We start from the raw sequence: 17813 nt of genomic DNA, 5'->3' as shown, positions 1-17813 counted from the left end.
TTATAATTAAGCAAGAAGATAACAGTAGTTGTAACTTTTTGTGAAAGATTGTTCAGCTAGTTAGCTAGCCATTCTATTAAGAAAATTCAGCATACCAATTTTGGAACTTTTCCTCTCATTCTCTCATTCTCCCACCAAGCCACAATTTAAATATTTAAATTACTTCCTAACTTGTGTTCTGAATTAGAATTATTGCATCCCAAATAGTCATGGATTAGAAATACTGTGAGTTGTTGTAAACTTTTTTAATGTTAAAAAAAAGTTCCTCATATTCAAAGACTGGTAATCAGCAGTATGTCAGGCTTAAAGAGGAAGTATACATAAGAATCCCTATGGGTTACATATTGGCTTTTTTTTTTTTAAAACCCTTACCTTCCGTCTTAGAATCAATATTGTGTGTTGGTTCCAAGGCAGAAGAGTGGTAAGGGCTAGACAATGGGGGTTAAGTGACTTGCCCAAGGTCACACAGCTGGGAAGTGTCTGAGGCTAGATTTGAACCTAGGACCTCTTGTCTCTAGAACTGTCTCTCAATCCACTGAGCCATCCAATTGCTGCCTACATATTGACTTTAAAAAATGTAATATTCTTTGTTTTTATTGTATTATTTATTTTGTTAAATATTTCCCTACCTGGTTTGTTCTACACTTCAGTGTTTCACCCTTTTATCCTACTCTGTAAAATGTTTCTCCTAATGGCATAATAATTCATCAAACAAAAGTAGTGCTATTTTTAGTTTTGAGTATTGTGATAGTCTTGGGTGGTAGCCCACTAGAGAGATAAGCAGACATTGAAACCAAATTTTTTCTTACTTTGAGTCTGGGCGGCATATACACCAACACTGCAAAGACTGCAATTAGAAGGCAAGTCCCACATGGCAGACTTAAGTTAATGGGGTCAGGATGGCAAAATGTGTCAAATACTGATATGGGAGGTGCCCCTGTTTCCATTTCTCTGGTTTGAATGAATTCGAACTAGTGAATTGCTGTACTCAGTCAGACAGACTGATATAAGATGTTTTGTTGATAAATTAAGATTCATGCTTGGAATCAATATGCTAAAACCATGGGAAAAGGCTGCTTTCATGCCTACTGCATTTCTATGCAGTAAAATTCACAAAATCATGCATTGATTATGGAACTCATCACCTCTCTTTTTTGGGTATCAATGTACATCCTGATAAAAGTAATAATTATGCTGTTCAGATCTAGTTGCCAAATGTTAATGTTTCCCACTCCACACATAATTATAACCTACTCTGCAATATGGTTTATTTTGTCCCTGATTTTGATGTTTTATAACATTTATGTTTGTTTAATCCCTACTGATTTTTCCTCTTTTTCTTATTTTTCAGAATGGACTGCTGAATTATGAAGTATTCTAGAGCCAATAGCATAGCACTGCTGTGCTACTCAATACTTTATCTCCTGCTAGTTATTTAAATTGGACTTTTAATATCCTCCCAGCTGCTCTTGAGACACACATGGTGCATTGTTGCCATTCCCCGGATTGCATCTCTGAAACCAAGGCCCTCAGTAACCTTTGTCAAACAAAGAGGCAGCCTCCAGGAAGCCTTCCTAGTAGGGAGATTCAGCCAGACTGCCCTCTAGCTTTCTTTGGCCTGTGCTGTATTTGAATTCCACAATGGAGTACCGAATGGAATCTTGCTTGGCACAGGTGTTGCAGAAAGATGTGGGGAAGCGACTACAAGTTGGCCAAGAACTAATAGACTATTTCTCAGACAAGCAGAAGTCTGCTGATCTGGAGCATGATCAGACCATGTTAGATAAGCTTGTGGATGGACTTGCCACTTCTTGGGTAAACTCTAGTAATTATAAGGTAAGCCTTGCTTAAGAAGACTCTTCTATACAGTTGAGTGGTTAGGTTAAATTATTTCACTTCCACAATCTCTCCATTAAAAATATATGTAAGAAATAGTGTTGTTTCTTTGTTATCAGTAAAATATTATACTCGGTGATTTGTGGCTTTGGAATGTTTGGTACCAGAAGAAATGTATAATTCCCTTCCTTTGGGTTTGTTAAGAAATATAAAATCCTTGTCCAGCATATCTTTTTGAGAAAGCCACATGAACAGAAAAGAGATATATATTGGAAAGTTTGCCTAAAGTTATAATACTTGTAGCTTGAGAGTGATGAATGTAGAGTCATGGGAGAATATATAACTGAGTGAATGGTCCTTTATGAATGGCAGATAGTCTCTGTTGATAGCCTCTGGGGGATGGGATTGGTAATAGGATATTGAGCTTTTCACCTTAAGGTCTCTGGTTAGAAGCCAGCCCAGGTCCCTGGCCAGGAATGGCATTGATTGCCAAGAACTCTTTTGTGACCTATGTGTAATGGACTAGCTGATACATTGCAAGTTCTGGAAAGACAGATGTCACATGGTATCATTGTGGAGAATGATAGCAGGGCAGGTTCCGTGATTGAACTGCCTGGGAAAGTGAACCATCTCTTTATTTCAAATAATGAGAGTAATATTATTTGTATTTACTGTGTTTTGATATGTCAAGGGGTAACCCCTTTAAGGCAGGCTGGAAACCTGGTAGAGCTGACATAGCTCCTGCTCTGTTAAGGAGCCAGATAGAAGTTGAAGCTCTTGTACTTTCTGTAATAATTCTCATTCTTAGTTTTTGGTCATTCATTTGGTTACTTCAGAATCAACTCTCCATTGCCCTTTGTCTCCTCCAAATTCATTGTGTTTCTAAATATCATATGGAAATTGGTCATCTGGATGTTATAAATGAACGGTGATGTCCAAACCTTGATTTGGGCACATTGTAAAAAGCAAGGGCAAACATATCCTGATTTTTGCTGAATTTGACATATGATTCCTGATTTTATCTCCTTTGGCTATCAAAATCCAAATAAGATTTAGATCTGTCAAAGCCTAACTTGGAGTCAGTTTGATGATACAAAGATAGAGTAGAGGACTCCTCCCCCTGATTCCAAATCCTGCCTCAGACATATACTATGACCATGGGCAGATCACTTAACTTCTGTTTACTTCAAGTTCCCTCAACTGTAAAATATAGACAGTAATAGCACTAAACTCCCAAGGTTGTTGTAAGGATCAATTTAGATAATATTTATAAAGCACTTAGCACAGTATCTGCACATAAAATGTACTACATAAATGTTGTAACTGTTGTTATTATTAATTCTATCTCATATGTGAAGCTTCCCCTAGACCTGATCTCTTTATTACTTGCTTCTCTATCTTTTGTGACATTGTTTGACATGTGTTAGTCTTGCCTCTACATGGAGGTTTTGAAGGAAGGGTCTAAAATTCATGCTGTTTCTGATCTTTGACAAGGGTTAAAATATAGTAGGTACTCAACAAATCTTTCTTGACTAGTTTATTATGACCTTGAAGTTAATCTTATTTAGATAAAAGAATGTGTAATTTTGTAAATTTAAAATAAAAAGAAATGTGTTTTTCTGATCTTGGAATGAATTCTAACATAAATATTTATTTGACATGTTTTGTCAACTGTGGTTTGAAGAGAAAGGATTTCTATTTTTTAAAATAGCTTTTGAAAAAAAAAATTCCTCTGGCTTTGCCTCTTCTTTTGTTTTTTTCTCTTTAAGGCCTAAAAGTAAATAGGAGGAAGAGAAGGGAGAAAACAATTCTATTCTTTAAAAAAAATAGCACTTGTTTGCCGTGCTTCATGTTCTTGAAACAGAATGTAAATTAATACCATTTTTATGATGCATTTGGCCGGGGCTTAAAAATCATTTTGCATCGACTACAAATGTCTCTTTATGTCATAGGCAAATTCCTATTTGGTATTAACTGTATTTTGTGTAGTTGTCTATGAGGAGACTCCCTATTGAATGAACAGAGCAGAGCAGGAAGTTACTAAAAAAATAAAGATGAATGAGGCTTTGCAAATTTCTACGTAGAGGAGCAGTGGCATTGATAATCCAAAAGGCGTTTTTTAGGCATTGGGAGAGAGACTGCATTTATGTAGTATTCTTTTCTTCATATTCCATCTTGACTATTCAGCTTAGGCTAATGATATTAAAACTTTAATTTGCTTGCTGCTTATTTAGGAAAGCTGTGACTTGCCCTTGAGTCACAGAAATAGTAAGTGACAGAGGCAGAATTTGAACCCAGATCCTCTGACTTCTCAGTTTCCTCTTTTGTAAAATGAGGAAGTTGAAAACCCTCTTCCCAGTTCTAAATCTATGTTCTTTTGATCCAGGCATCCTTCTGCTGAATCACACTGCCTTTACAGGAAATATATTTTGTCATCATTATAGAACCAGATTTTCTTGTTATTGCATTATAGAGTATTTTTATTTCCTTTACATCGCTCTGGTTATTATTGTGGAGATTAAAATTAATATGCAAAATACTAAATATTATATTTATAAATATTTTATTAATAATAAACTAACAAAAGAGACTTGACTAAAAGGTACTAACCAGTTCACTCCCAGGAACAAAAAAAAAAAAAAAAGGGGGCTGAGTTACAACCAACTATAAAACAATCAGGTGACCATGCAAATGTGGAGGCGCAGGAGAGATTAAAGGGAATTTTGGGAAAACTAAGAGACTTATTGGGGGATGAAGTCCAAGGATCAAAATCTCCATTTATACATAATGTAAATTATTCTTCTGGTTCTGTTCCTGTCGCTCTGCATTAAGAAACTTATGAAGATAATGAATTCTGTTTTCATTATTTCTTATGACACAATTGCATCATTATTGTTATTTTAAACCCTTACCTTCTGGTTTAGAATTGATACTACATAATGGTTGCAAGGCAGAAGAGTGGTAAAGGCTAGGCAAGTGGGATCAAGTGACTTGTCCAGGGTCACACAGCTAGGAAGTATCCTAGGCCACACTTGAACCCAGGACTTCCAGGCCAGACATGGTTCTGTATCCACTGAGCCAGCTGTCCAACTATTATTTTTAACAAGATTGCATTCATATTTTGTGATGCATTTAGTTATTTCCAGTTGAAGGGACCTACTTTGTTTCCATTTTTATTACTATCACAAAAATAAAAAATTTTCAAATACATAGGAACTTTTCTTTCATCTTTGAACTCTTTGGGAACTAAGCTTAGTTCTGGTGTTGTTGGGTCGATGTAAATATGCTGTTTAGTGCCTTTTTTTAGTGTAATTAATTTTATTTTCAGGAGGAAGGAACTGAATCTAAATAAATGAATAAGAGTCCATCAAACATTTGATAGGCTGCTATGTAGTTAATCTTGTGTTAGGCATTGTCATCATTATTGGCCTTCTTCAGTTTGTGCCTGACTCTTTGTGATCCCATTTGATGTTTTCTTGGCTATGATACTGGAGCGGTTTGCCATTTCCTTCTCCAGTTCATTTTACAGATGAAGAATCTTAGTCCAACAGCATTAAGAGACTGGCCCAGGGTCACATAGCCAGTAACTGTTTGAGACCAGATTTCCTGACTCTAAACCTGGTACTCTGTGCCACTTAGCTACTATACTAGTAGGCATTATGGGATACTAAACTAGTACATGGATTTCTTGATGTTTTTGGAGGGATTTCTTGTAGACATTCCTTATATCTTGTGTCCAGGGTGAAAGAGAGATGTGAGGGAAGACCACTGAAATAGGTCCATGCTGAGATTTCATTGCCCCTGTTGCATTGTCTTCGCTTTGGTTGGAGGTGAGGCTTGCAGGGAAAGACAGCAGTTGAAATAGGAAGGAGATTAGAATGCTTAGACTAAATGGAGAGAAGCAAAAACTTTTAGGCTTCTAAACCATAACAAGACCCCATGGAAAGAAAAGAATGTTCAACACACAGTAGCCATTCTTGCTGTTTTGCATTAGCCACTCCCTCCCTCTCTTTCACTGAGCCTTAAGCATGATCAGGTTGGTGCAGCGCGGCTCTCCATCTGCAAATAGTCAAAATCCAGAATCTGTTAATCGGTAGGATTTGTCTTTGTAAGAGTATGGCCCTGTCCTTAGGTGATTACATTCTAGTTAGTGAGGAGGAAATAAGATTCATATACTTGGAGCAGCAATTAACAATGCAGTCAGTAAATATTTAAGAGCTAAATTTTCTGTTACAGAGTATGTGCCTTAGGAATCCAAAGGGGAGAGATTAGGATTAGAGTCATCAGAAAGGATTTTGTGAAAGAAATAGAATTGAGCTGGCCATGAAGGCAGTTAAGTATGCAATTAGGTAGCACAGTGGATTGTATGTAGGACTTGGATTCAGGAAGACCTGAGTTTGAATTCTGCTTCAGACACTTATTAGCTTTGTGACTCTGGGTAGGTCACTTAACCTGTTTTGCCTCAAATTTCTCCTTCACAAAATATGAGTAATATCTACCTCCCAGAGTTGTTGTGAGGATAAAATGAGATTATTTTAGTAAAGTGTTTTGTGAGACCTGGAAGTTCTATGTAAATGTTGTGATAATGGTGATGAAAAGAAACTTCCTAAGCTTCACTAGGGAAAAAAAAAGGCATTGACTGATCCTAGAGATCTTTCTTTCCTTGAGGGCATTATTTGCAGACTGTGTCATTTACGGAGAGATTCCTTAGAAATAGAGGGTCCTCAAATTGGGGAACACTGGGCCACACATTTATGGAGGAAGAATGGGGAGGAGGATAAAGTGTTTTAGGATAGGATGCCTGAAAAGAAAAGAAAGAATCTTCCCCATTTTTATTGATCTTTGTGATCTTGAAAGGAGAGCCAGAAAAGATTATGGAATTCAAAACTGCCTCAGCCCTTTTTTTCTGGATGCCTCTGATTGTTTCTGGTGCTTTTGTAAAGTAAATTATTAAGGTAGATAAGGCCTTTCAGAAGTAGTCCTTCCCAACTTTGGAGTTTGTAATTTAATGAAGTTTCCTAAATAGGGAAGATTTCTGGTTTATGAAGTGGCTAACAGGAAACAACAATGTCTTTCTAAAGCTTGTTTTTAACTTTTGCTGGTTTGTGGAATTGAGACAGTAAAATTCTAACTATTACTTTGAAATAAGTGTGAGGGAGGTGTTGACTGTAATGACTGGCATATGTTGCCAAAGGCTTAATGATAGAGATAGAATTTAGTTGAAAGGTTATTGGCCAAAATTCCATTAATTTCTTTAATTTTTATTTTTTAAAGTGATTTTTTATGAATAGAATCTTGGTTCTAATGAAGATAGATGCTTTTCCATCATGTACAGCAGGGGACTCTAATCTTTTTATGAGGAGAAACTATTATTTATTCCCAGAGTCCATAAGGTGGGACAAGAGGATTGGGGTGTCTTGTGAGGAAGACTGAAAGAAACTGTGAGAAGAATAAAGTTAGTGTTGACTGAAACCTTTGAGTAGAATAAGAGGCTGGAGGAAAGATAAGGAAAGTTGTAGCAACAAGCAGGGCCAGAACTTTTTCTAGGTGTGGAAACTTTCAAAATATACTGGTAGATCTTAGTTTACAGGTTGAGTTTTGGTTTGGCATTTCTACAAATAAATCTGTCTATCTCTAGCCATTAACTTGGTGTAAGTAGAGTACTTAGTTCCTGTTTTTTTTGCAGAATTTTCATCATTGTGGCTTTTTATATTTGTATCCCTAGTGCTTAGCACAGTACTTGACACATATGAGAACTTAATTATTGCTTTTTCATTCATTCATTTTTGTAACCTGCCTGGGTACCTATACAAAGTTAAAACAATTATTTACTATTTTTTAAAGTGTGTGTGTATGTGTATGTATGTATGTTTCACTTCCAAATACTGCTTTTGAGGGGCAGGAGAGAGAATGTTAATCCAAATGAAATAAAAGTGAGTTATTATGTGTTTGAAACTTTATTCAGAGAGCCATGAATCAGATAGTTTTAACAGTCTATTTCAGTAATTTGATAGATACATGTTTTATAGACTTGGCTTTCTAAAATAAAAAAAGGAGAACTTATACAGTTGAAGACAATGTAAAGGAAATTATTAGAAATTATTTTGACAAATTATATGCTAACAGAACTGATAATTTAAAGGAAATTGGTGAAGACTTACAAAAAAGAAAAAATAAACTAAATGACACAATATGTTTTTTAAAAAAGTTAAAGAAAAGAAACTGAACAAACCATAGAACGAACCCTTAAAGAAAAACTTCAGGACCAAATGGACTTAGAAGTGAATTTTTCAGGTATTCAAAGAACAGTTTCTTTGAAATTTGAAAATGAATTTCAATGCTGTAAAACTTTTTGCTCAACTAAGAAGGCATCCTTTCAATCTCTTTTAAACAAATATGGTCTTGAAATCTTAATTCAGGGAAAGACAAAACATAGAAAGAGAACTATAGACCAACATCCTTTAAAAAAATAATTAATTTAGAATATTTTTCTACGGTTACATGATTCATATACTTTCTTTCTCCTCTTCTCTCAATTGGGCTTTACATGTATCATTGATCAAGACCTATTTCCATATTATTAATATTTGCAGTAGAGGGATCATTTAGTCTAAATCCTCAATCATATCCCCATCGAACCATGTGATCAAAAAAATGTTTTTTCTTCTGTGTTTTTACTCCCATGGTTCTTTCTCTGGATGTGGGTAGTATTCTTTCTCATAAGTCTCTCAGAATTGTCCTGTATCCCTGCATTTCTTTTATTTTTATTTCTTTTTCATTTTTATTTTGAATATTTTACCATAGTTACATATTTCATGTTTTTCCCTCTCCCCCAAACTGCCCTAATCCCCCTTAGCTGACGCACAATTCCACTGGGTTTTACATTTATCATTGATTAAGACCTAATTCCATATTATTGATAGTTGGACTAGAGTTATTGTTTAGTGTCTACATCCCCAATAATATCCCCATATGTCACTGCATTTCTGCTAGTGGAGAAGTCCATTATGTTTGATTGTACCACAGTGTGTGTATCAGTCTCTTGTGTATAATATTCTCCTGGTTCTGCTCCTTTCATTCTGCATCAATTCCTGGAGGTTGTTCCAGTTCATATGGAATTCCTCCAGTTCATTATTCCTTTGAACACAATAGTATTCCATCTCTAGCAGATACCACAATTTTTTCAGTCATTCCTCAATTGAAGGGAATCCCCTCATTTTCCAATTTTTTGCCACCACAAAGAGTGAGGCTATAAATATTATTAATATTTTTTTAAACCCTTACCTTCTGTCTTGGAGCCAATACGAAGGCAGAAGAGTGGTAAGGGCTAGGCAATGGGGGTTAAGTGACTTGCCCAGGGTCACACAGCTGGGAAGTGTCTGAGGTCAGGTTAGAACCTAGGACCTCCCATCTCTAGGCCTGGCTCTCAATCCACTGAGCTACCCAGCTGCCCCCCGGCTATAAATATTTTTATACAGGTCTTTTTCCTTATCTCTTTGGGGTATAGACCCTGTAGTGGTATGGCTGGGCCAAAGGGTAGGCAGTCATCTAAAGCCCTTTGGGATATAGTTCCAAATCATGTAAGATAATTCCAAAAATTTATTTATTTATTTAGAGTATTGTTCTACAGTTACATGAGTCATGATTTTTCCCATGCCTCTTCCCTCCCCCACCCCAGAGCTGACAAGCAATTCCATTGGCTTATACATGTATCTTTGTTCAAAACCAATTTCCATATTATTCATATTTGCAATAGAATGGTCATTTAAAGTAAAAATTCCCAATCATATACCCATAGAACCATGTGGTCAATCATATGTTTTCTTCTGTGTTTCTGCTCCCAAAGGCAGGCATTCTTTTAAAACCCTTTTTGCATAGTTCCAAATTGCCTTCCAGAATGGTTGGATGAGTTCAAAACTCCACTAGCAATGCATTAGTGTCCCAATTTTGCCACATTCCCTTCAACATTTATTACTTTCCTTTGTTGCCATATTGGCCAATCTTAGACCAATATCCTCAATGAGAATTGCTATAAATGTTTTAAGTAAAAATTAGAAAATGCCATAATATCATACTAAAATGATTCTACACTATGACCAAGTTGGGTTTATACAAAGAATGTGGTGTTGGTTCAACATAAGGAAGATTATAAATAAAATGAACCATGTTAATAATATAAAGCTATATTGTTATAGCAACAGATGCTGAAAAGGCTCTTGACAAAATCCAGCATTCATTTCATTTAAAAACTCTAGAAATCCCTTGAAGATATTTCTTTAATATAATGAATAATATTTATCAAAATGCAAGAGCAAACATATGTAAAGCAGAAAAGTTAAAGGCATTTCCAATAAGAACAGGAATTAAAAAGGATGTATATTATCACTGCTACTGCATAGTGCTAAAGGAAGAAAGGGAGGCTGGGAACAAGTATTAAGTGCCTGCTTTGTGCCAACCACTATACAAATATCTCATTTGATCCTCATGATAACTCTAGGAAATAGGTGCTTTTATAATTCCATCTGACAGCTAAGGAAACTCAGGCAGACATTGGTTAAGTGATTTGCCCAAGGATTACGCAAGTAGTAAGTGTCTGAGGTTCAGATTAGAACTGAGGTCTTTCTAACTCCTGGCCCAGCTCTGTCTAATATGCCATCTAGCTCCTTTAACTGCTTCTCTTAGAAATGAATGCTAGTTATAACAATAAGACAAGAAAAGGCAGTTGAGAGAATTAGTTTAGGCAAAGAGAAAACAAAATGATCACTTTTTGTAGATGACATGGTGGTGTACTTGGAGAACCCTAGAGGCAATTTAAAATAAAGTGAAATAATTTATAACCAGCAGAGTTGCAGGATATAAGATCAATCCATATAAATTGTCAGTATTCTTATGTGTAACCAACAAAACCCAACAAGAAGACCTAGAAAGATAAATTCTATTTGGGGATATATCTATCAACATTCATTCCAGATCTCTGAGTTTAATTATAAAAATTTTTTTTGCAGAGAAAAAGAAAGTCCTAAAAAATTCAAGAAACATTAATTGCTTATATGTAGGCCTACCTAATATAATAAAACTGACAGTACTACCTAAATCAATTTACTTACTCACTGTTGCTAAAAAACTTATTGAGCTAGAAAAAATAAAAAATCATATGGATGAATAAGAGGTCAAGAATCTCCAGGCTGATTATGGAGGAAAAAAGTAGGAAACAAAAAGGTCTGTTAGTATCAGTTCTCAAATCATACTATAAAGCAGTAATCATTAAATTTGGCACAGTTTACAAAAAAGAAAAAGTATTCAGTTGAATTAGATTTAGATATGGGAAATAATTAAAAAAAGAAAGAAATGAAAAGTAGTATAGTGTCTTTAAAGAAATTAAATTAATATTTTTAACTTAAAAATTTTTTCAATTATATGTACAATTTAACAATGTACAATAAACAATTTAAAAAAATTTTATTTTTATTGTTATGCAAAATACTTGCACATTGGTCATTGTTATAAGAGTAAACTCGTATTACCAGCCTCCCAAAATAAAACCATAAATACACTGATGTGAAAACCGACTCCAACAGTTTTTTCTCTGGAGGTGGATAGTATTCCCTGTCATAAGTCTTTCAGGATTGTCCCAGATCACTGCATTGCTGGAAATAGCCAAATTTTGACAGATAATTATCATACATTATTGCTGTTACTGTGTACAATGTTCCCGCAGTTCTGTTTATTTCACTCTGCATCAGTTTCTGCAGATCTTAGAAACAATTTTTGACAATTGTTTTCTGACATTTTGTGATTCCAATTCACTTCCTTCCTTCTTCCCTGACTTGATAAATAGTCTCTTATATTATACCCATGCTTTCGTGCAGTGCATATCTCTATATTTCTCATGCTGTGACAGAAAACATATATTACATGTAAAATAAAAAACAAGGAAAATAAAGTGTGCTGGTGTGCTTTGATCTGCGGTTAGCTTCCAACAGTTCCTTCTTTGGCTGTGGATGGCATTTTTTTATCAGGAGTCCCTTGGGGTTATCTTGGAATCTTGTTTTGCTAATAATAATTTAATCTTTCACAATTTATCATTATACAGTATTTCTGTTATTGTAAACACCACTCTTCTGTTCTGCTCACTTCACTTTTCATCAGTTCATATCTCTTTCCAAGTTTTTCTGAACTCTGTTCATCATTTCTTATGGCACAATGGTATATCATTACAAATATATACCATAACTATTCCCCAGTTGATGGGCACTCCCTCAGTTTACAATTTTTGCCACTACAAAAAGAGCTGCTAAAATATTTTCGTACAAGAAGGTCTTTTCCCTTATCTCTGTTCTCTTTGAGATACAGACTCCAGTAGTGATTATTGCTGCTTGGTCAAAAGGGGTCATAGTTTTATAGCCCCTTGAGCATGGTTTCATATTGCTTTCCACAATGGTCGTATCACTTCACAGTTCCACCAACAATGTATTAGAGTCCTAATTTTCCCACATCCTTGCCAACATTAATGTAGAATAATCATCCAGTCCTGGGGGAAAGATGAATTATTTGACAAAAAACAAAAATAGCTGGGAAAACTGAAGAGCAGTCTTACAGAAAGTAGATTTAGACCAGCATACACTAAGATAAGCTTCAAATGGATATGACACAAAAGATCATATCATAAACAAACTAGAAGAGTAAGGAAGAAATTACTTTTTAGATCCACAGATAAAGGAAGAGTTTATTACTGAAAAAGCGATGAGAGCGTTAGACAAGATAAAATGGACAATTTTGATTATAAAAATTAAAAAGTCTGCATAAACTAACAGTAAAAATGAGAAGGGAAAGGTAATTAGGTGGACTCTAGATATGTTTTGAAGGATACGTATTGTTTTTTTGTTTTTATTTTTCTTTTGAAAAAACTATATGACCCCCTCTCTCTATACTACAGAGAGACAGATTCATTTTTTAAATACTTTTTAAAAACCCTGGCTATTTCCTCCAACCTTTTGGATTGCAGTCCATCTATTTTCTCCTATTGGGTAACATTTAAAACAGTGCAAACTCCCAACATCATATCTGGTTAAGTTAAGCCAGTTTGTGGAGCTATAAGAATTATGTTTTCTTACATTAGAGAATATGATTATCTTTTAGGATTCATGGCTAAAATTGTTGCTTAGGATAAAAGACAAATGGTCATTTAAAGTTAGTTCATTTGTATGAGGTTCATGTGTAGTTAACTCCTTTGTATTTGCGTAGGGCATAAAAAGGGCCCTTTGGGTAAGCTTGGCCCTAAGATTTACCTTTTCCTTTTAATCTTGATGAATATTCCCTTATGAAGGAGAATAAGATAGCTGATTAACTTGGAGATCTTGTATAAGCATACATATTTTACATTTTGCTGAAATTTACTTTGACATGGATTTCCAGGGCTTTTTTTGCTCTTATTTTTTCTTGTGCAAAGTATTCTTTAGCATCCCCACCCCACTGAATTTAGACCCCCTTTTCACAGACCTCTTATTTTTGGACTGCCATAAGTTCATAGACTTTTTCTTTCTATGTAGTACTCCCTTTTCTCCTTTCTTTTTCCCCTTCTCTCCAGTTGGCAGCTTAAAATATAAAATGTCACAGGTTGTATATGACCTCTTACAAAGAAGACATAAATCATAAACATTGTTTATTTTAGCCACACAACTAAAATTCTGTTAAGACAAACTCAATCCAACAAATTCTTTTAGATTCAGAATCCTAAAATTTTGGAGCTTGAAAGGAAGGGTCTCTAAGATCATATATTTCAGGGTCTCTTAACCTGAGGCTTATGGACACAGGATAGATTTCAGAGTATTTGTGAACTTAGATGAGAACAGAAATTGTATCTTTATTTTCACAAATCTCTAAATAAAATTTACATTTTTTCAATTATTAGACAAGTAACCTTATTCTGAAAAGTGATATATAGACTTTACCAGACTACCAAAGGAATCCATGCCATAAAAAAGGTTTAATACCTGATCTTGATATCCCTTTACTTTTATTATAGGTGAGGAAACTGTCCCAGAGAAGGGAAGTGATTTTCTTCCAAGGATACACATTTCTTGATTGGCAGAGCTGGAACTAAATATGTTCTTGGAATTATGTTGTAGTTGCTATAATGGAAAAGGGGTCACACTGGGGAGCAAGAAAATTGACTTGTTATCTAGAAATGCTTGTAAAGATATTTGTATTAGGAGTTGAATTGTATTAAAAAATGAGAGTGTAGGGTTGAATGAAGAAGCTGCTAGGTTGGTTTGAAATTAGGGGAAATAATCTAAGGCAAGAGTAAGATGTCACATATTTTAAGTCTTCATGGGGAAAATAGAGGAGGTAGGAGAATAGGAAGAGATAAAGGAGTGGGAGCTAACAATAGTAGTAAAAGCTAAAAATTTAATAGTACTGAATATAAAGTTATGCTTTTACCTGGAAAATGTCTCAATCATCAAAATTAGATTTTTGGTGGTTGTTGCTTTTTTGTCATATTTCAGTGTAGGTGGTTATACTTTTTCATTTCTGTTCATATGAATAGAAGTCTGAATACTTGTTCCTGTGGGCTTTTTTTCTGGATACATGAATGAATTTGCTTATGCATAGGGGCCTCCTACTCAAGAACATTGTGCTTAGTGCTTTCAGGGAGCCATATTTGAAATAGCCATTTATGTTCTAAAATCAAACTTGAATATACCATTGTATTAAGATAGTGTTATAAAGCAAGGGAATTGGCACAGGGATCTCAGAGATGGTTAGATTAAATTTTTCAGTGTTTCTATTTCCTCTTAGCTCTTGGTTTCACTTACTTCAGAGCCAGCCCTGCCTGGTAAGATATCTCTCGTTCAGAATTGGGATAGATGGGAGAGTATGTTGTATTATGCTGCTCAGACTTGTTAGTTGTCAATGGGACAGACAGATACAAGGCATATAGGCCTGGCATTAGGACTAAATATTGGGTTTCTTGCAGCTCTTGGATTGGTTCTTGGTTGGTTTGGGATTGGGGCAGCTAGGAGAATGGAGTTATAATTATAGTTTAGAGTGGGCACTATAGCCTGAGAGGAAGGACCTTACCATTTGTGGGGCCTGATTAGATGTCCTTAGTTGTTTAATCATTTAGTATTCATTTACATACAGGAAACTACTAGGCATTTGGAGGTAGATATTTAAATTCTTCCCCTCTCCTTTCTCCCAACCCTTAATTTCTGTCTTAAAATTGATTCTAAGAATTGGTTCCAAGGCAGAAGAGTTGTAAGAGCTAGGCAATTGGAGTTAAGTGACTTGCCCAGGATCATACAGGTAGGAAGTATCAGGCCACATTTGAAGGCAGGTCATCCTGAATCTCGGCTTGGCACTGTATCCACTGAACCACATAGCTACTCTGATGTTTAAGTCTTTAAAAAAGAAAATAAAGTGACTGTGGCAAAGTTCAAAAGAGCTCTGGACTAAGAGCCAGAATGTTTATATTTATCAGTATTCCCTTCCAGTACTTTGGTGAAGATTTGTGTTAGCTGGGAAAGGTCCCTTGGCTTTTCTTCTAGCCTCCATTAATTAACATTTTTCTAAGATACAGAGGTTAACTTGTGTGTGTTTCTTTTCTTTCTTTTTTTTTTTTAAACCTTTAACTTCTGTGTATTGGCTCCTAGGTGGAAGAGTGGTAAGGGTGGGCAATGGGAGTCAAGTGACTTGTCTAGGGTCACACAGCTGGGGAGTGTCTGAGGCCGGATTTGAACCTAGGACCTCCTGTCTCTAGGCCTGACTCTCAATCCACTGAGCTACCCAGCTGCCCCCTCTTGTATGCATTTCTAATGTAGACTTAGCTCTTGTTCTCACTAATTGCAGTCAGTGTAAATTTTTTATGTTTCTTCCCTATTTTACAAGTGAAGAAATAGGCACCAGAAAATACTTTAGATTTTTTTTTTTTGGTTATTTTGCAGAGTAAATAGAAGTTGACCTGAAATTTGTTTTGTTTTTGTTTTTGTTGTTTTATAATTTTAAACCCTTAACTTCTGTGTATTAGTTCCTTGGTGGAAGAGTGGTAAGGGTAGGCAATGGGGGTCAAGTGACTTGCCCAGGGTCACACAGCTGGGAAGTGTCTGAGGCCAGATTTGAACCTAGGACCTCCCTTCTCTAGGCCTGGCTCTCAATCCACTGAGCTACCCAGCTGCCCCTTGAACTGAAATTTGAAGCAAGGTCTCAGTTACATATCTACTGGAGTAGTGAATTGACCCTTTTTGCCCATTGACCACTGGAACCCCTCTTACTTTTATGAAAGTAAATATTTTCCTTATATGTATATGTAAGAAAAAACCAGTGACTTTTCCTTCTTGAGGAGATTTAGAAAAAGGACCAGTGGCTACAGTGATTTATTCAGTTTGTTTTCTTTTCTGATGAATGTCCTATTTGTAGTACTACATCTAATCTGTCAAAGGGACACATCTTTTTAATGAATTCTTTAGTTAATTACTATTCAGTTGAATGTTTCAGAAAAGGAGCATTTTTTTCCTGTAGCTTTTTCTGAGATTAATTTTTTTTTTAAAGAAACTAGATTCTTTGACTTGATGATTCTCAATCTTTGCGGCACAACTGAGTTTTGGTGGTACATTTAGAAATTCAAAATAGTCATAGCTTTTCTAAAAATAATTGAACAAAAAGTACTAGTCTATATACAATTCTGAAAAAGCCCAAACGTTGAACCTTACAGCCTTAGCCTTCTCTGACACAGTAAACTAGTTACAAAGGAACCACCTGGACCCCTTACATCATCTATTTCCATATTTATTATTATACTGATTTTGGCACTAACTCTAGCTCTATTTGAACACCCCTACCTATACTACATAGCCTTTTATTTTTTATCTTCATTCATTCATTCATTCATTCATTCATTCATTCATTCATTCATTTATTCATTCGCTCATCCATTCATCTATCTATCTATATCTATCTATCTATCTATCTATCTATCTATCTATCTATCTATCTATCTATCTATCTATCTATCTAAGTTTTTAGGGCCCTTACCTTCCCTGTTGGAATCAATACTGTGTATTGGTTCTAAGGCAGAAGAGTGGTAAGGGCTAGGCAATGGGGGTTATTAAGTGACTTGTCCAGGGTCACAGAGCTGGGAAGTGTCTGATTCCAGATTTGAACCTAGGACCTCTCATCTCTAGGCCTGGCTCGCAATCTACTGAGTTACCCAGCTGCCCCCACCACATAGCCTTTTAACTCTCATGATTTGATGGTGTTGTGTCCTGCTGATTTGCTGTTATTTAACTGATAGTATTGATTTTCCTCCTATTGTATTTTGGAGAAGCCACAATTATCATTGTGAGCATTCCACATATGTAACTTTCTAGCTTTTTCATCCTTTGCTCTTGTTGTCCATGATTTTTCATGTTTTTGTTTAGTTATGCCTGACTCTTCATGACCCTATTTGGGATTTGAATGGGAAAGATACTGGAGTAGTTGAGTTTGCCTTTTACTTCTAAAGTTCATTTTACAGATAAGGAAACTGAGTCAAACAGAGTTAAGTGACTTGCCCAGGGCCGAATTTGAACTCTGGAAGATGAGACTCTCCGGTTCCAAACCCAGTACTCTATCTACTGCACCACTAACTTTGCATAGATTTATTCTAATGTATCTACCAGTTTTGAGATTCAAGGTATTGTAAAAAGTAATAATTACTTAAAAGTGTCTAGCTATGATAAGATGAGCTAAATAATTAATGGTATGATGCTTTAAGATTTATATATTTTCCTCACAACAACCCTGTGAGGTAAATAAATAGTTCAGATGTTTCTCTGTTTTTTAGTTTAGGAAACTGAGGCTCAGGGGAACCATTTCAGCTTTGAATTCTCCTTAGTTCTTGAGATCTCTTGCTACCATACCATACTGCCTCTAAATTAAGATGAGCCTTTTCCTAGAGTATAGGGATGTTTATGACCAACTTGCTTATTATAAATAAAGTA

General features: G+C 35.4%; 1 protein-coding gene across 8 annotated transcripts in view; it reads left to right on the top strand.

The window, feature by feature from the left end:
- The first annotated feature begins 1641 nt into the window (after positions 1-1641).
- The window catches only part of CLASP1 (cytoplasmic linker associated protein 1), a 306535-nt gene continuing 290363 nt past the window's right edge, over positions 1642-17813 (top strand). For all 8 annotated transcript variants that reach the window (XM_044669939.1, XM_044669935.1, XM_044669936.1 and 5 more), the window contains exon 1: positions 1642-1836. In XM_044669939.1, the coding sequence (XP_044525874.1) occupies positions 1642-1836 (195 nt within the window). The remainder of the gene's footprint in view (positions 1837-17813) is intronic.

The sequence above is a fragment of the Gracilinanus agilis genome, chromosome 3 (genome assembly GCF_016433145.1).
Source record: "Gracilinanus agilis isolate LMUSP501 chromosome 3, AgileGrace, whole genome shotgun sequence".
Classification (NCBI taxonomy): Eukaryota; Metazoa; Chordata; class Mammalia; order Didelphimorphia; family Didelphidae; genus Gracilinanus; species Gracilinanus agilis.
This window is presented reverse-complemented; position numbering and strand designations above follow the sequence as displayed.